General features: G+C 30.8%; 1 protein-coding gene across 1 annotated transcript; it reads left to right on the forward strand.

Moving 5' to 3' along the window:
* Positions 1 to 248: 248 nt before the first annotated feature.
* LOC123703743 lies at positions 249 to 14,760 on the forward strand. The gene is made up of 3 exons (XM_045651855.1): positions 249 to 345; positions 12,544 to 12,672; positions 14,313 to 14,760. Exons 1-3 carry the CDS (start codon positions 325 to 327, stop codon positions 14,463 to 14,465), a joined length of 303 nt encoding a protein of 100 aa, XP_045507811.1. The 5' UTR covers positions 249 to 324; the 3' UTR covers positions 14,466 to 14,760.
* Positions 14,761 to 17,416: the final 2,656 nt, after the last annotated feature.

The following is a 17,416-nucleotide window of genomic DNA, read 5'->3' on the forward strand; positions in this document are numbered from 1 at the left end:
TTTTAGTTATTCCCTCAAATTTTTCATCTTTGTCAAGTTATTTTAGGCGTTTAAACACACTACGTTATCTATTTAACCATATGTTTTTGACTATATCCCTTACCTTCACGATCGCTACACGGTAAGATCGCATCAGATAAGTTAATTGCATCACCTCACCCACCTTACAAAAATGGCGGAATTATAAATTTATCTAAATCACAATATTGGCACGCACGTTGCTTGTGTTTCGGTGATATCTATATATAAGTATACATTATTATCAACGTTATTTCTCATAATCATTCAGGATTCTTGGCAGTACGGTGTTGTGTGTAGTGTGCAATGGCCTCCTGTGTTCAATATGTATGTATTATTTTAACAGTGTATTATTTAGGGTATTTATGGAATTAAGTAGTGTGTTTATAAATAACAAAAAATCGAGGTGCTTTAGGGCTGTCGTTTTGGAGTTTTAAGTTTTGTTTCGCTGATTAGTGAATACCTATAACTTTTTATTGGTATTTATTATAGTAATTGAGTGTTTTGAAATATTTTTTATGTGTTTGTATATTTAATAAAATCGTGATAGAATTCATCAAAAAATTGTCGAATATTAAAATTAAATCAACTTTTTTAATAAGAGTGCTGGTGTTTATTACTAAACCATGCTTTTAATTGAAGATATTAATTTCGTTTAACATACAGACATAAGAAATAAACAAGGGCATTTTTCTCGGTAATATATATTTAATAATTTAAAGAAACATTAGGTAAATGTAGTTTCAGCTCTATTTCAAATGCTTTAAAACTCTACATTACGTGACATAAATAAATTATAATGAAACAAACAGAATAATAACCAATAAAATAAAATTTAATGATCAATGTACTACGATAAAGAATAAAATAGTTATTTACTGTCTTATGAACGTAATAACTTAAATATCTCGCTTACTTTTGTAGATAAACCCTAAACCCTAGACAAAGGGTTAGAATACCTAGATCATAATATGATGTACCTACTTATAAGAATAAATTTAAGAGTACATTCAAGAGTACAATGGAATTCTTCACGACAATTTTTTGTTATTTTCTTCACGACAATTTTATGATATTTGCCGCCATATATATACTTTATTTAGGTACTATATTTAATACATCCATAAATTATTTTTAAATATAGTAACTGGTATATATACTGGTATATATATAGGTAGCTTTTAAGCTACCTATTTTACTCAAAGATTATTAATCTTTTTAACCGACTTCAAAAAAAGGAGGAGGTTATCAATTCGGCCGGTATGTTTTTTTTTTATGTATGTACTCCGAGGTTTCTGAACCGATTTACGTGATTCTTTTTTTGTTCGATGCGGGATGGTGTCGAATTGGTCCCATAAAAATTTTATTCGTATAGGCCCAGTAGTTTTTGTTTTATGAGCATTTTTGTCTATATTTGTAAATGTTGCAAGTGCAGCAAGTTTGAAGTCGGTTGTTTTTAACGCAGTTATCACTTGTTGTCTGTTTGGTAAAGATGTCTCAGCTCATTCCAGAAACGACTCTCCCGATTTTTATAAAACTTTTATGTAAACTTGTGTAAATGTTTAAACAAAAGATTTTTCGATTTGAAACTAAACTAAGTACGATGTACATAGTATTTTTCAGCTGTTTTGTTATTTAGTTTCCTTGTTCTATTACTGTAAACGACTAAACAAATACCGATAGGTATTTCATATTTTTACACTTTTTGGCTTTTAGTTAGTAGATAACGAAAAAGTTAAATTACAAAAGTAATGGTTATTTTTAAAGTAAAAAAAAAAAATAAAGAAAAATATTATACAGATTTGAGGTGTATCTTTATATTAAGTTAATCAACGCATATCTAATAAACTAATGAACCTATAATCATTTTTTTTAATTCCATAAAGTATTAATCCACGTGCACTTCATAAAAAGTCTCATCAAAATAGGATGTACCGTTTAAGAGATATATACACCTATACATTGGTTTTATTTAACCTTACTTTAACGAGAAGTTATTTATTTATAGATATACTACAGCAGTCTATTAGTAACAGAATTGTTTACATATCTCACTTATCTTAATCATCTGTTTTCATCCATACTAATATTATAAATGCGAAAGTAACTCTGTCTGTCTGTAACTCAATCACGCCTTAACTACTGAACCAATTTTATGAAATTTTGTATAGAGATATTTTGATACCCGAGAAAGGACATAGGCTACTTTTTCCCCGGGACATGTTTTATCCCGGAAATCCCCCGGGAACGGAAGCTACGCGGGTTTTTCTTTGGTTTAATAAATGTATATCAAATCTGCTCATATACTTGCTGCTAAAAGAAATAATATATAGATATCTAATAAATAAAATTAAAAAACACGCCTTAATAAAATGCTACTGTATTGGAATTGATCCTTGATGAAGTTTGAATTAAATCTTTAAAATAATTGATTCTAAAGAAACCAACTTTGAAACACACAGGTGAAGCTAATAAAAGCGTGTTGAAAATATACACATTAATCAAAGTTCTAGCAGCTACCCGACTCCGTCTAATCTATACTAATATTATAAAGCTGAAGAGTTTGTTTGTTTGAACGCGCTTATATCGGGAACTCCGATTTGAAAAATTATTTCGGTGTTAGATAGCCCATTTATCGAAGAAGGCTATAGGCTATATATAATCACGCTACGACCAACAGGAGAGGAGCCACGGGGGTGAAACCGCGCGGATCAGCTAGTAAATTATAATTATAAACTATACTAGCTGTGCACCGCGGTTTCACCCGCATTGCTCCGCTCCTGTTGGTCTTAGCGTGATGATGATAATTCTTCAAATCGGACACGTAGTTCCCGAGATTAGCGCGTTCAAACAAACTCTTCAGCTTTATAATATTAGTATTATTACACTCACAAATAACGTGGCATTCTATTCCTAAAATAATTTCTAAAATTCGGTTTAGTAGATCGAGAGATAACTCCATACAAAATTAATAATCTCTTAGCTTAGAAGTTGTATACATGTTTACTCTACGTGTTATTAGGGTTGAAGGTTCAAGTATCAGTAAAGGCAAAAATCGTCAGATAATTAATATACACATCTATATAATATATAAAACTCAAAGGTGACTGATATAGTGATCTATCAACGCACAGCAACCACTGGACGTATCGGGCTGAAATTTGGCATGCAGGTAGATGTCATAACGTAGGCGTCCCCTAAGAAAGGATTTTAGAACATTCATCCCCTAAAGGGGTAAAATAGGGGATGAAAACTTATACCATGAAAATTTACCAAAATCGTCGCCTAACTCATGACGTGACGGTATTGCCCTGAAGCGCCCTTGAAACTAAAGAAGTTTCACTTGAAAAAAAATAATCAATATTTTTCTTTAAATTGACAACCCTAACGCAGTCATAACATGAGTTATCAATATTTTAAAAGTTCCGGCTAATTATCTCTATAGCGAGATGAACTTGAATTACGACGCCCAAGTAACGACTAACGATGAAATTATTTAAAAGGTCAAGCGTGTGTCGGGTCGTTGATTACATTATAAAAAACAATTATATTATATTATAAAGTCACATTCTAAACTCAACTATTCCACAATATATTATTTACATAGCGACTTGATAGCGACTGATAATAATATCTAAGTATAACAGACTATATTATTTTTGTTGTCTACACACTAAAATCTTATCGAAATATAGTCAGCCTATATAAAGAGTTAAACGATGTAGGTGCAGAAGAAATTAAAAAAAAAATAGTCTGTAAGTATTATACAAGTTAGAAAAATTTACTCATCATAAAGATAACTAAGAATACATTACGTACTTTCAATTGCAAATTCAAGACAAGAGTGCAGGTAAAAATATCGTGAAAATGGAAATCGCAACTTTTCCAACACTTTCCTACGGCTTATGGTGGCTGTACACGGGTTGAGTAGTAGGGTTGGGTAGTAGAGTAGATTGGTAGAGTACTTACTATCCTACTTACTATACTAACGTACCATTGTATTAAAGTAAAAAATTGTTAGAGTAGTATATTCACACTAACACGGTGGCCACCGTTGGCTTTTAGTGGGTTTGGCTTCTCGCGAGTCCCACACACCCCCTCACGCAGAAAAACTGCAGAGGCGGATGCGTAAATGCATTTCCCAACGTAAAAAAAAAGTATATACACATACCATGTACAGCACCCATACTTTTCGAAACCTATACACACTTTAAAATATAATCCGTATCATCACAGGCTTTGAGGGTCTAGAGGATATTTGTAAATAAATATATTCTAATCAGTACGTATATGGCTTGACACAACTAGGGCCGATTTTTCTAATCGTTGGTTAAAATTTATCCGTCCAATAAAGACCTTTTACCTGCAATATTACACGAACATTTTACCTGCAATCTGTCAAATACGGACAAATAGAATACATTTTTGAAATGGTAGTTTAATACGTTATTCGATGAATAAGTTTTAACCAACGATTGAAAAATCAGCCCATTATGAATTATGTAGATAAGTATTGTATGAATTTCTAATAAAAATGATAACATACATTGTTAAGCGTAGATATTTTATCTTCTTTATTTTATTGATTCGCTAAAATATTTATGTATGTGTGTTTAGATTCCGACAGTTGTTCAGCCATGCAAACAGACAGACAGCATTTTAATAAAGCATCATTTCTCAAACACGCTTTTATTAGCTTCACCTGTATATTTTTATGTAACCGACTCCGTTAGACTTATTGAGTTAATAATTCGATTTTGTGTATTTTGTGATTTTGTGATTTTGTGTAATGATATATTTAGCTTTACGCTCGCGGCTTCGCTCACTTTGTCTAAAACCTAATAAATTATATACTAAAACCTACCTAGAATCACTCTATTAAAAAAACGCATCAAAATCCGTTGCGTAGTTTTAAAGGTTTAAGCATTCAAAGGGATATAGAGACAGAGAAAGCGACTTTGTTATATACTATGTAGTGAAGTGATCAAAGATCTGTGACAATACAACAATTTCATGAGTATGAGCTTGTTTTTTTAATTTATCTATCGCAAAATAATCTCTCTACATAATGTTTTCCTTTGATAAAAATCTCATGATTTCTTATCATTTTTTTCTCTTAAGTTTATCATTTTATCGAAACAGAGTGATTTTGATATTAGATTTTATATAAGCAGGTGATCAATATTGAATAATACTTGAGATTACATGATAAGATATTTATTTTATGAATAAGGATAATTGTAAAAATACGCAAATTTGTCGTCGTTGTAAAATTTTGCGACGTAGATAATTTATTTTGTACATTACATTCTTAGGATAGATCTTATCGATTGACACAATAATGCGATTTTTAACTAAATAAATAAAACCACCTTCAAATTATCTAAAAAAAACAAATTTAAATGAGACCACATGTCAGATACTAGGTATCAATAAAAAAAATATCAAAATCGGTTCACTCAGTTAAATACTGAGGTAGGTACCTAATAAAAATACAGTCAATTTGAGAAGCCCTTTTTTTGATATCGGTTAAAAATTATTCGGATAAGAACCAATTATACCTGTTAGTTAAAAGTCTTTCGCTTTTTATCCCGAAAATCTCACAAAAACGGGAACTATGCGGATTTTTCTTTGAAAATGCGGGCGAAGCCAATGTAGGTGTAACCGCTAGGTAGTATGTAAAAACTTTACAAATTGCAACCTTATAGTTCAGGATACATCGCCCATTTTCGCAAGTGACTACTATCAAGCTAATTTTCCGTTTGTAGCTTTATTTTGATGAGACGCCCAATAATTTCGTGTACGAAAGTCTGGATTGTGGTAGCTAACAGAGATAACAAGGATAAAAATTTTTGATTTGATGGTTCTCAAATATTTATTACTAACTGAATGAATTTTTTTTTGTTCAATCTCAAGATAATTACCTACCTAAATTATTCGAAAAAATATTTGTCCTACAAAATCTATGGTTTGTTCAAAGAGTCCCCCTTTCCAAAGTGTATCGATAACGAGGTCATCATAAATGATTACTAACAAGCTGATTTTTTTGTTTTCAATTAGTTAATGTTTATATAATTCAACAGACATATTGTCCTACAAATTGCATAATAAATATTTGAGAACCATCAAATCAAAAAAAATTATCCTTGTTATCTCTGTTAGCTACCACAATCGAGAGTTCCGTACACGAAATTATTCGGAGTCTCATCAAAATAAAGCTACAAACGGAAAATTAGCTTGATAGTAGTCACTTGCAAAAATGGGCGATGTATCCTGATCTATTAGGTATGCGACTAAAAACCCATTCGTTACCTAGTTAGGTTTAATCATATAAGATATTAGCAACTACGTAGTTTCTTGCCGGTTCTTCTCCGTATATGCTTTCCGAATTGGAGGTAAATGTTATTAAAATATGTAATGACGTTCCAAAAGTGCTTCTTTAAGAAGTCTAATTGAATAAATAAATGTTTGAGTTTGAGTTTGATAGGTAGGTAATATGCATTATGTACAAAACAATACCCCCTTTTAATCAATATCAGTAAACTAATTTATTAATGTCACCGTTTACTACATTTACTATGACACAAAAACGTCAAAATTATCAATTCTATTTCAAATAACTCATCTTGTTTTGATAACTCATTGAGGAAAATTATCAGCAACAATATTATTATTGTTATTATAATAAGATTTATTTTTTTTTCTACGTATTTTTCCCGGATAAAAAGTATCCTATTTTATGCCCAGGATAATTTGGTATCGATCCAGTAACACCCCCTGCTATTCATTTTTTCAATATACAGAATTTACCCTTATACAGATCCTACTAATATTATAAATGCGAAAGTTTGTATGGATGTATGGATGTTTGTTACTCTTTCACGTAAAAACTACTGAACCGATTACAATGAAATTTAGCACACATATAGAGGGTAACTTGGATTAACACAAAGGATAGTTTTTATCCCGGAAATCCCACGGGAACGGGAACTATGCGGGTTTTCCTTTGCAAACGCGGGCGAAGCCGCGGGCGGAAATCTAGTTTATTATCTTAATATATATAAATCTCGTGTCACAATGTTTGTCCTCAATGGACTCCTAAACCACTTAACCGATTATAATAAAATTCGCACACGATGTGCAGTTCGATCCAATTTGAGAGATAGTATAGTTTAAACATGTATGTACCACGGGCGAAGCCGGGGCGAACCACTAGTATATGTATAGATTAGTATACAAAAAATCCCTCATAGGAGGCCCGTGTCCCAGCAGTGAGAACGTATATGGGCTGATGATGATGATGATACAAGTAATGTTTAAGAAATGTGTAGAATTAAAGAAAAAGATGATCTTATGATTATTGACTTGCTTGCTTTCGGGATTGGTGAAACTAATGGGTGAAACTAAGTAATTAAGAAAAAAAAAATTTTACTGAGCTGTCGTCGGATCTACCTATACAACTATATCTAATAATTATATTATATTAACTAGATTACCGTCCGCGGCTTCGCCCGCTTTGTCTAAAACCTAATAAATTATATACTAAAACCTTCCTCTTGAATCACTCTAAAAACCGGATCAAAATCCGTTGCGTAGTTTTAAAAGGGTTATAGGGACATAGGGACAGAGAAATGCGACTTTGTTTTACTATGTAGTATGTAGTGATTACACTAATATTGCTCTTTGTCAACTAATTTATTATTTACGTCTATTAACACTGAAATAAAAACACGTGTTAATATAATTTGTCCAATTATATTGTTCTGCGAAGCTTGATCTCACTCTATGTAAACAAAAACACGGGGCAAAGACCGGATATCGAGAATAGGTGAAAGTACACAAGATAAATAGGTCCAAAAAATAGACGCAAATCGAGAAAATGCGCAATATATAGGTACCTGTGATTCAATTGTGTTTTTTTCGTGATAGAGCCTCTATAAAGAAGAAAATTGAAAAAATCGCTGTAAAAAAAAACGACGTGTGTCACTCGGGGACTGCCGCGGTAAAGCTATTGCATGCTATGCCTTCAAACCACACCTCCGCCCGTCGGAGTGGGGAGCGTGAGGTTTTTTCGTTACGAATTTCTCGGTTCGGTCCCCGCGCTCAAGGCCCGCGATATAAGCTATTCAATAGCTTAAAAAGTATAAATACCTACAAGTGATTATTAAATTTGTTCCTACAAAGATAATTATTAATTTTGATAATGTGACGACGCTCTGGCTTTAAAACGTAAATTTTAGGAACGTTTACAAACGTAAATGTTTCGCGTCTCCTGTTACCCTCTATATGTGTGCTAAATTTCATTGTAATCGGTTCAGTAGTTTTTACGTGAAAGAGTAACAAACATCCATACATCCATACTTACAAACTTTCGCATTTATAATATATATTAGAATAGAATATTAGATATTAAATTTTTATATGAACACAGTATATTGTCTACGGAAATGATAAAAATCTTATCTTTAATAACACAATTAATTATCAGTAATCACTTTTGATCGATTGACTACCTACTGTTATTCGGCTTATATGATGATAATTTGATGCAAATAATTTCTTATCCATAAAATATGTGCTCAAACGCTAAAGAACGTTTTGTGCGTCTTTAAAATGCGTGTGATTACATTTAATTTACATTTAATTTTGATTAAAAGATAATAATTTATTTTATATTATTTTATACAATTTTTGATAATGTTTATTTTCAACTAGTTATCAAATGTGAATAAAAAAAAAAAGAAAAAATATTTGTCGGTCCTTAAAGATAATATCTAGATCAAATCAGTTTTTTTATAAAGTCTAGACTACGTACGAAACTATACTTTACCTAATATAATAATTAGAAAATTAATAAAAAATCTAAGAAAAAGCTAAAACTATAATCTTAATACTCATATCATAATTACTGCTATCTGAACTCTGGTGATTCTGAATTTAGTTAACTCAAAGTTGAAAACTAACTGAAAAAGAAGCTGTAGCATAAAGCTACAGAACAAATAAATAACTAATCCTACTAATATTATTAATGCGAAAGTTTGTGAGGATGTGTGTGTGTTTGTTACTTTTTCACGCAAATACTACTGAACCGATTAAAATGAAATATATCACAATAGGGTAACTTGGATTAACACATAGGGTAGGTTTTATCCCGGAAACCCCACGGGAACGGGAACTATGCGGGTTTTTCCTTGAAAACGCGAGCGAAGCCGCGGGCGGAAAGCTAGTTGATAAATATATGAGAAACAATTAGTCCGGTGCATGCGTACTTTGTGACCTAAAAATAAGTAACATATTTAGGTTACATAATAAATAATAGCGTCGTATCTTCAACGAAAAAGCGAAAAGCGCTAATTGTTTATATTATTATCGTCTTCGTTAAATTCATTTATAATTGAATTGTTTTTATTTATTGTTGATAAAATAATTTCAATTTAGGAAACTTCGTGGAAAATGATTTGTTCTATAATAACTTAGTTTTCATGAGAATCGGCAAATTATGCTGAAACACAAATGAAATTTCTCCAAAAATATGACTCAGACATTTCGTTAAGATTCAGAAATTTATTGACAAAAATGTATCATTTTATTTGATAGAGCTTGTGCTATTTGCATATTAGTCGAGTAATGAGTAGCCTATGTGATGATCTATCTCTGTATTACATTTCATACACATCTGTTCAGCCCTTTATGCTTACAAATTCGTTACATCCATCCTCACAAACCTACACGTTTATAAAATTAATAGAAAGTTAGAAGAATCAATTCTTTAAACATAAACTTTTTTTTTATATTCTTTAAACTTAAAATTTATAAAGTATTTGAATGCAATAACACTTAAAATAAGGTAGGATTACAGAGAAGAATTTAAGCCCATACCATGCCCATACTATAACGAAAACTTCAGAGACCAATTACAAAGAAAGAAAGAAAAAGTTTATTTAGTGGCACATAGCCTCACAAGGAAATTATGAAAACAATTTATACAATACTTATATAGTACTAGCTTTCCGCCCGCGGCTTCACCCGCGTTTTCAAAGAAAAACCCGCATAGTTTCCGTTCCCGTGGGATTTCCGGGATAAAACCTATCCTATGTCCCGGGATAAAAAGTAGCCTATGTCCTTTCTCGGGTATCAAAATATCTCTTTATCAAATTTCATGTAAATTGGTTCAGTAGTTAAGAAGTGTGTAGTCTGTGGAGCATGATGCCATTAAAAAGGGGAGATCACTCGGTGAACATCTAGTTTATTAAATTAAATTTAAAATATCTCAGTTTTAGCTAAATTGATGAAAATACTTCCCTTGTACGTGGAAGAATTAGTGTCATATTCATCAAGACCTAATTATTTTATTTATTACATTAAGGGCTGATTTTTCAATCCTTGGTTAAAACTTATTCATCGAATAACGTATTAAAATACCATTTCAAAAATGTATTCTAATTGTCCGTATTTGACAGTTTACAGGTGACATTTTAAAATGTTCGTGTAATACTTTGTTGGACGGATAAATTTTAACCAAGGATTGAAAAATCGGCCCTAAATGATTGCAATCGAATTATCTGATTAATATTATTGATATAATTAAAATTAATACTTTGAATATTTTATCATTTTGCATACAGGGGTTCAGAACTCCTATAGGTGCTTTTAGCTAAGTCAATGATAAAACTGATGTTTAAAAAAAACATAATCTTATATATAAAATTCTCGTGTCACAATGTTAGTCTGCATACTCCTCCGAAACGGCTGGACCGATTCTCATGAAATTTTCTGTGCATATCGGGTAAGTCTGAGAATCGGCCAACATCTATTTTTCATATGTACCACGGGCGAAGCCGGGGCGGACCGCTAGTATTATATAAATTCAATTAACTATTGCCTTGCTACTGAGTTAAATCGATTTGGTACATGAGCTTTTTCGTAATTGACTAAAAAGCTTTCAAAATTATTTACTACAATTTTACAATTTTCACTGAAACTAGGCAAAAACAATATAAATTTATAAAGAATAGAAAAAATTCGATCACGAGGCGGGACTCGAACCCGCATCCTTTTTATTTATAAAGCATTTGAATGCCATAAATCCAAAAATATCAATTTTAGGCAAAAACAATTTTACCCATTTGGCCAAAATTATTAATTATAGGCTCCAGAGGGTGTGAAATTCATCTCTATGATGTTCTAAGTAGTGTGTATTTCTGAGTCAACAAATTTGTAGGTACACAAAAGTCTTGTAATCTTCAAGCTTTGCTGAGCTTAGACACATTGCAATAGGTACCAAATATATTATTTTTCCTATACAGCATTAACACATACTAATTTACTAACCCTAAAATTTCTTTCCACCAAAGGCCAGTCTTGGCCAACGATGGACCAATCATGTCAAATTAGGGCACGCTTGTTTTCTATTGTTCCCGAATTAGGTTATTTTTTGGGTCATTGCGAAACAAAGAGATACTTATCGTAGCACCTTTGACATGCCATAATATAATAAACAATCATATTATTTGCTCGGAGGTACCCATGGTACTTATCGGCCGATAATGGAAATTGGGTTACATTGATTGCGAATCATTGGCAATTAATATCTCATGTTTATTATTGATCTGACTGATAATTTATTAACTGTATTTAATAGCACTGATTTGTTAATTGGCTTTTTATTTAAATTAAAATGAGGTTTCAATTCATATCAATGAAGGAAATACCTACGGCTTTTTTAAAAGTTATTAAGTGAATATAATATATTATTATTTTAACCTCTCTACATTATAATTTTACGGTAACCAATACCAAATCAAACAGTAAAATGGTTAAAAGATAAGGTGGTTTTTATACATATTTGAGTACCTATGAGAAACTGTATTAGATTGCAATTTTTAACGAGTTTCCATTCTTTTTTTATGAAGTGAAATTAATTTAATAAATAAAATCATATACTTTGTAAATAGGATAATCATTTTATATTAATTATAAATCTATTCTGAACCGACGACTCGCACTTGACTATTTAATTTATGGGAGCAAACGATCAAATGCGTCATCAATTATATTAATGATAAACATTTCAAATTTAATTTGTTGCAAAATAGAGTCAGTATAAAAAATAAATAAATAAATAAATAAATAACTTTATTATGATCACAAGTAATATTTTTATTTTTAGTAATATTTTTTTTATAATAACATGTACAAAATCACTACATAGTATAAAACAAAGTCGCTTTCTCTGTCCCTATGTCCCTTTGTATGCTTTCTTTAAAACTACGCAACGGATTTTGATGCGGTTTTTTTATAGATAGAGTGATTCAAGAGGAAGGTTTTAGTATATAATTTATTAGGTTTTAGACAAAGCGGGCGAAGCCGCGGGCGGTAAGCTAGTATATAATAAACAATTTGTACAGTACGTTCTTAACATTTTTTAATAGTTTTATATTACGTAATTTATGGATGCCCCGGGCCCCCTAACTATAAATATACAACATTTTATTCATATAATTTATATTTTCTTTGTATTTACAGAAAATCGCAATCATCAGCATTGTTCTGCTGATTTGCATATCGAGCCTCATCCGGGAATCGAACGCCATGCCTCCGTGGTTGTCTAAGAACAGCGGTGTTTTCACTGAGTCAGCGGAATGTCACACCGATGTAAGTATTTTTTTATTTTTTATTAATATATTGTAGTAAAACATACTAGCTATGCCGTATTGCTCCGCTCCTGTTGGTCTGAGCGTGATGATATAATACAGCCTATATAGTTTATGTATATTAATTATTAGAGGGAAAATAAGTACATAAAACAATTTCTCGTCTCAGAATACTATGACCATTATTTTTTCAATATTTTGAAATATGTAATTAAAAACTGTGTAAACGTGAAATTATTTTTTAAGTTAACAATAAGTTAGTTAAAAATGTTGAAATTAAAATTTTTTAACGCCGCAAAGTGTGGGAAGCGTCGGCGAAGCGTTTAAAATCCGTTAAAAATCTTTAATTTCTAAATGTCTTTTAAATTTCTAAATACCTACTCGCGTAAAATAAAAATTGTTTGTAAAATTCAATTTTCTGCCTCATCTTAATTTATATATTAAATGCCATTCTAGAAGAAGCCTATTTTCATCGAACAAAATATTTGCCTAACGCATATACATAAAAATGATAAGTCTGTTTGATTGACAATATAAAGATAGACACAATTGGACCACATTGTCAAAACACTGACATTGACCCCCTGGCTCACTTGATTAATTGGACTGATAATTATCTTTTTATATATTATCATTTTTATTGGGCACCGTACTACGGCGTTATCTTTTTTATTTATGGTGTTCTATCTTATTTTCGATAGATTTACTATGTATGGATTTTGTAAGGATTTATTATAATAAATTATGTTCATTTTTTATATGGTTTTTTATCTTTATCATAATATTTTAAATTTTGATTTGATTTCTTGATTTGTGAATGTGATGGAATGGTTTTTAATTTATTTTTAGACTTTTCACTATTGGAGATTATCTTATAATATTTTATCGAACGTTATAATTATATATATATACCATCAGCGGCAGAACTATGATAGTTAGACAATTTTAATTTTCATTGGTAAATGTAATGAATTTACTCCTATCTTTCTTACTCCTTTATTCTCTTCGGAGTAATCCATACTAATGTTATAAATGCGAAAATAACTCTGTCTGTCTGTCTGTTATTCAATCACGCCTAAACTACTGAACCAATTTTCATGAAATTTGGTATGGAGATATTTTGATACCTGAGAAAGGACATAGGTTACTTTTTATCCCGGGAAAATGACGCAATCCCGGAAATCCCATGGGAATGGAAACTATGCGGGTTTTTCTTTGACTGCGCGGGCGAAGCCGCGGGCGGAAACCTAGATAATAATAAATAGAAATCGAATAAGTGTGTTTTATTTCTTTCATATTTATATATAGTAAAAATCTACGCTAAGTGTGTACGTGCGATTAAACATGTATAGAATATAGATACTAAAGATACTACATCATAAAACTCTATCATAATTCATATTATCTCTATAATTGGTCTTTTGTAATAAATTTAATTGTCATTTAAAATTATATGACTCTTTTTTCATATATCACAAAGGAACATAGATTATAGGTATCTTTCTTTTATCGTCCACCATTCCATATATTTTAATTTTCAAAGATTCATCATTGATCTTTTTTTGTAAGTGGGGAAATGTAGATTATCCTATTTCCTAAACTATTAATAAATCTATAATTTAACAATTACTATTTTTACAGGACGAGCTACTAGACCTCTGCCAGAGATGTGCCAAATTAACAAAATCACGGCTCGCATACCCGGCATGTTGTTCCACGGACCTTCAGGCCAGAAAATGGTGCTCAGACTATGTATACTTCGGCCGGGGACAATATGACTTCTATCTAATTTAGAAGTATTTACGTTCGTTAATGGAAAATCTAATTGGCCCCATAGTATTAAAGAAATTATGATGCTCATTCTGCTAAAAGTAAGCAGTGAAGTGATTGACGTTTTTTTTTTGTTAGAAATTTCTTGGAGAGGCTTTTTTGAATGCGTACCTATGGTTTTATTGTTCGTAAAACATGCGTTGATTGTTTTGGGTTTTTGAAGCTCATATCGTAAAGAATGTATTGTTTCAAAAGTTCGTGAGAATTATATTTTTCTATAGTAGCTGAAATGGCAACTCTATAACAGTAAAAATTTGATCTTTTCGCGCCAAACCGGGGCGGATGCTGATGGATTTTTCTATTCTTTATAAATTTGTATGAATAATGCATTTGAATGCCGTAAAAACAAAAATATCAAATTCAACTCTATAATAGTTTAATTAATACATGGATGTATCTCAAAGAAAAATTTGGATTATAACGATAAAGTGTACAAGCTCAAATGTATATTAGGCACTAATCGTTTTTATCAGAATTCGTCGAATAGTGTTTTTATCAGAATTCGCTAAAAATATTTTTACTAAAGTGTGTAATTGACTCATCAATAATTTCTAAATATCTACCAGTTTTGAAATAATGCATATATCCGAATTTGATCAGTTTAACAAGAAATAATTGGCTAGTGATTGTTTGCAGAAATTTCGATTCGTAGTGTTCTGAAAAAACTCTGAAATAAGTATTTTTGAGACAAACTAATACCTATGTTTCATAAAATGTATATTATTTATAATATTGTAGTTGATTGTTTCCATACCTTTAATTCTCAACTGACACTTGTTAAATACGTGTATTTCAATATTTATCACTAGGTTTCCGCCCGCGGCTTCGTCCGCACAGTCAAAGAAAAACCCGCAAAGTTCCCGTTCCCGTGGGATTTCCGGGATTGCGTCATTTTCCCAGGATAAAAGTAGCATATGTCCTTTCTCGGGTATCAAAATATCTCCATACCAAATTTCATGAAAATTGGTTCAGTAGTTTAGGCGTGATTGAGTAACAGACAGACAGAGTTACATTCGCATTTATAATATTAATAGTATGGATTTAAAACAAGATGGGTACCCAATTTTTTCGAAATTAAGTTATGAGTTTAATTATAAATTGCAATATTCTAAAAATGATCACAGAAAACTATCGAAATATATAGTAGTTCTTTCGTAAGGAATGCCATTTATCATGATAAGAAAAGTCGTGATTGGCAAAATAATAATTTCGGCTTTACCTACAGCAAATAATAATATCTAGAGATTATAGAAAACTATTTTTTCAAATGACATAATTATCTAATCTTAGAGCTAGCGCGCAAGAGCAACTTTTGTCTCCGCAACTATTTTGTCTCTCCCATCAACTCTATGGGCTAGTAAGAAAGTGCGCGCACGTAGCGACGCAACTCCCCGTAGAGTTGATGGGAGAGACAAAATAGTTGCGGAGACAAAAGTTGCGCGCTAGCTCATATTCAAAATAAGCGAACATTATGAAATTAGATTGAACAAATTGTATTATTTTATGTAACATTTTAAAATTTGTAAGTAATTACATATTATAATGAGATTAATCAAAAATTATATTTAATTATAAAAAAATGTTTATCCTTCGAATAATTAGATTAAAATATATTATTTTAGATTAATGACATATTACTTTTGCCAAATGTATATTAATGTATGACAAATTTTAGATTTAATTTCAAAATATGGCTGTGATAATATAGGTTATGTATATAGACAAAATAGATATTAAGGAAAACAATAAATACCTTTTTTTATTTATTCTGTTGTTTTATTGTTAAACCTCTATGACCTATGAAAAGAATCTGGAAGTAATAAATACATATTTTACTGATAAATTTATTTTATAGAATGTTCTGTCTTAAGGGTTAAGAAAATAGCCTTTTATGACGTATTTTAAGATCTATCTATAGGCAAAAATTCATAAAAATCGGTCAAGCCGTTTCCGAGGAGTTGTAATACAAACACAGTCGGGATTTTTATACTTATGCATACTGATAGGTATAAAAGGGATGAAAATCGAGGATTAAAAAAAACACCAATAAAAAATCCATAAATTTTATTAACACTAATATTATAACAAGTATTATGTACAAAATCTCTAATTGTATCTAGTGTCGGTTACAATGTGAAATAAATACATCAATAATCCAATAAAAACGAATTCAAAATGATAAAAATATTGAACAGTCGATCTTTCAATCCTTTTTAATTCATACATTGGTATTGTTTTCACTTAATTCATTTTTAACTACTTATAAGTAAAACTTAAGTACATAACTTTCAAAATACAAAAAAAAAACCCGTCCGATTAGGGCCCTTCTGGCCTCCTCCACTCAAGCGACAGCTCAAGCCGAGGTTCGTGGTCCCCGTGGCGGGGGGACGCCCTTGTGCATGTCGCTACCAGGGTGAACCTTCAGTTCACCCCCGCGTCCGCGTTAAAATGTAGTAGCCCTTCTGGCTAACATTGAGAAACACCATACAAAAAAAAAAAAAAAAAAAAAACAAAAAAAAAATGCTTCATAAGGTATTATAATTATGCAATATGTTATAATAAAACTTGAAAAATCTAAATTTTTATTAGTTGAAAAAAGGTGTTTAATTATGTCTCTGTCTCAACAAAACTACGTCTTTTAAAAGTTTATTTTTGTTCAACTTTAAACTAAATAATAATTAAATCAGTATTTATTTCACATTATTTATATTAATTTAAGCACTACAGTGCCGTTTCAAATCTGAATTTAAATCTAAAAACACAGTCGATAATTTCGGCTCTACTTTCAGATTGTTATATATTTACATTAGTACATTAAAACTTATTTTTACTAGACATTAGTTTCGTATTTTGAAATATTTTTAGTGTGGTATCATAATGGCTTTCTTTTTGGCGAGTAAAAAATGGGAAATATT

Source organism: Colias croceus, chromosome 27 (genome assembly GCF_905220415.1).
Source record: "Colias croceus chromosome 27, ilColCroc2.1".
Taxonomy (NCBI): domain Eukaryota; kingdom Metazoa; phylum Arthropoda; class Insecta; order Lepidoptera; family Pieridae; genus Colias; species Colias croceus.

Excerpts from the sequence above, each read along its gene's own strand:
- LOC123703743 (XM_045651855.1), top strand. The coding sequence starts at position 325 with ATGGCCTCCTGTGTTCAATAT. Across the intron at positions 346-12,543 it reads TGGCCTCCTGTGTTCAATAT|AAAATCGCAATCATCAGCAT; the intron begins GTATGTATTATT and ends TTGTATTTACAG. Across the intron at positions 12,673-14,312 it reads CAGCGGAATGTCACACCGAT|GACGAGCTACTAGACCTCTG; the intron begins GTAAGTATTTTT and ends CTATTTTTACAG.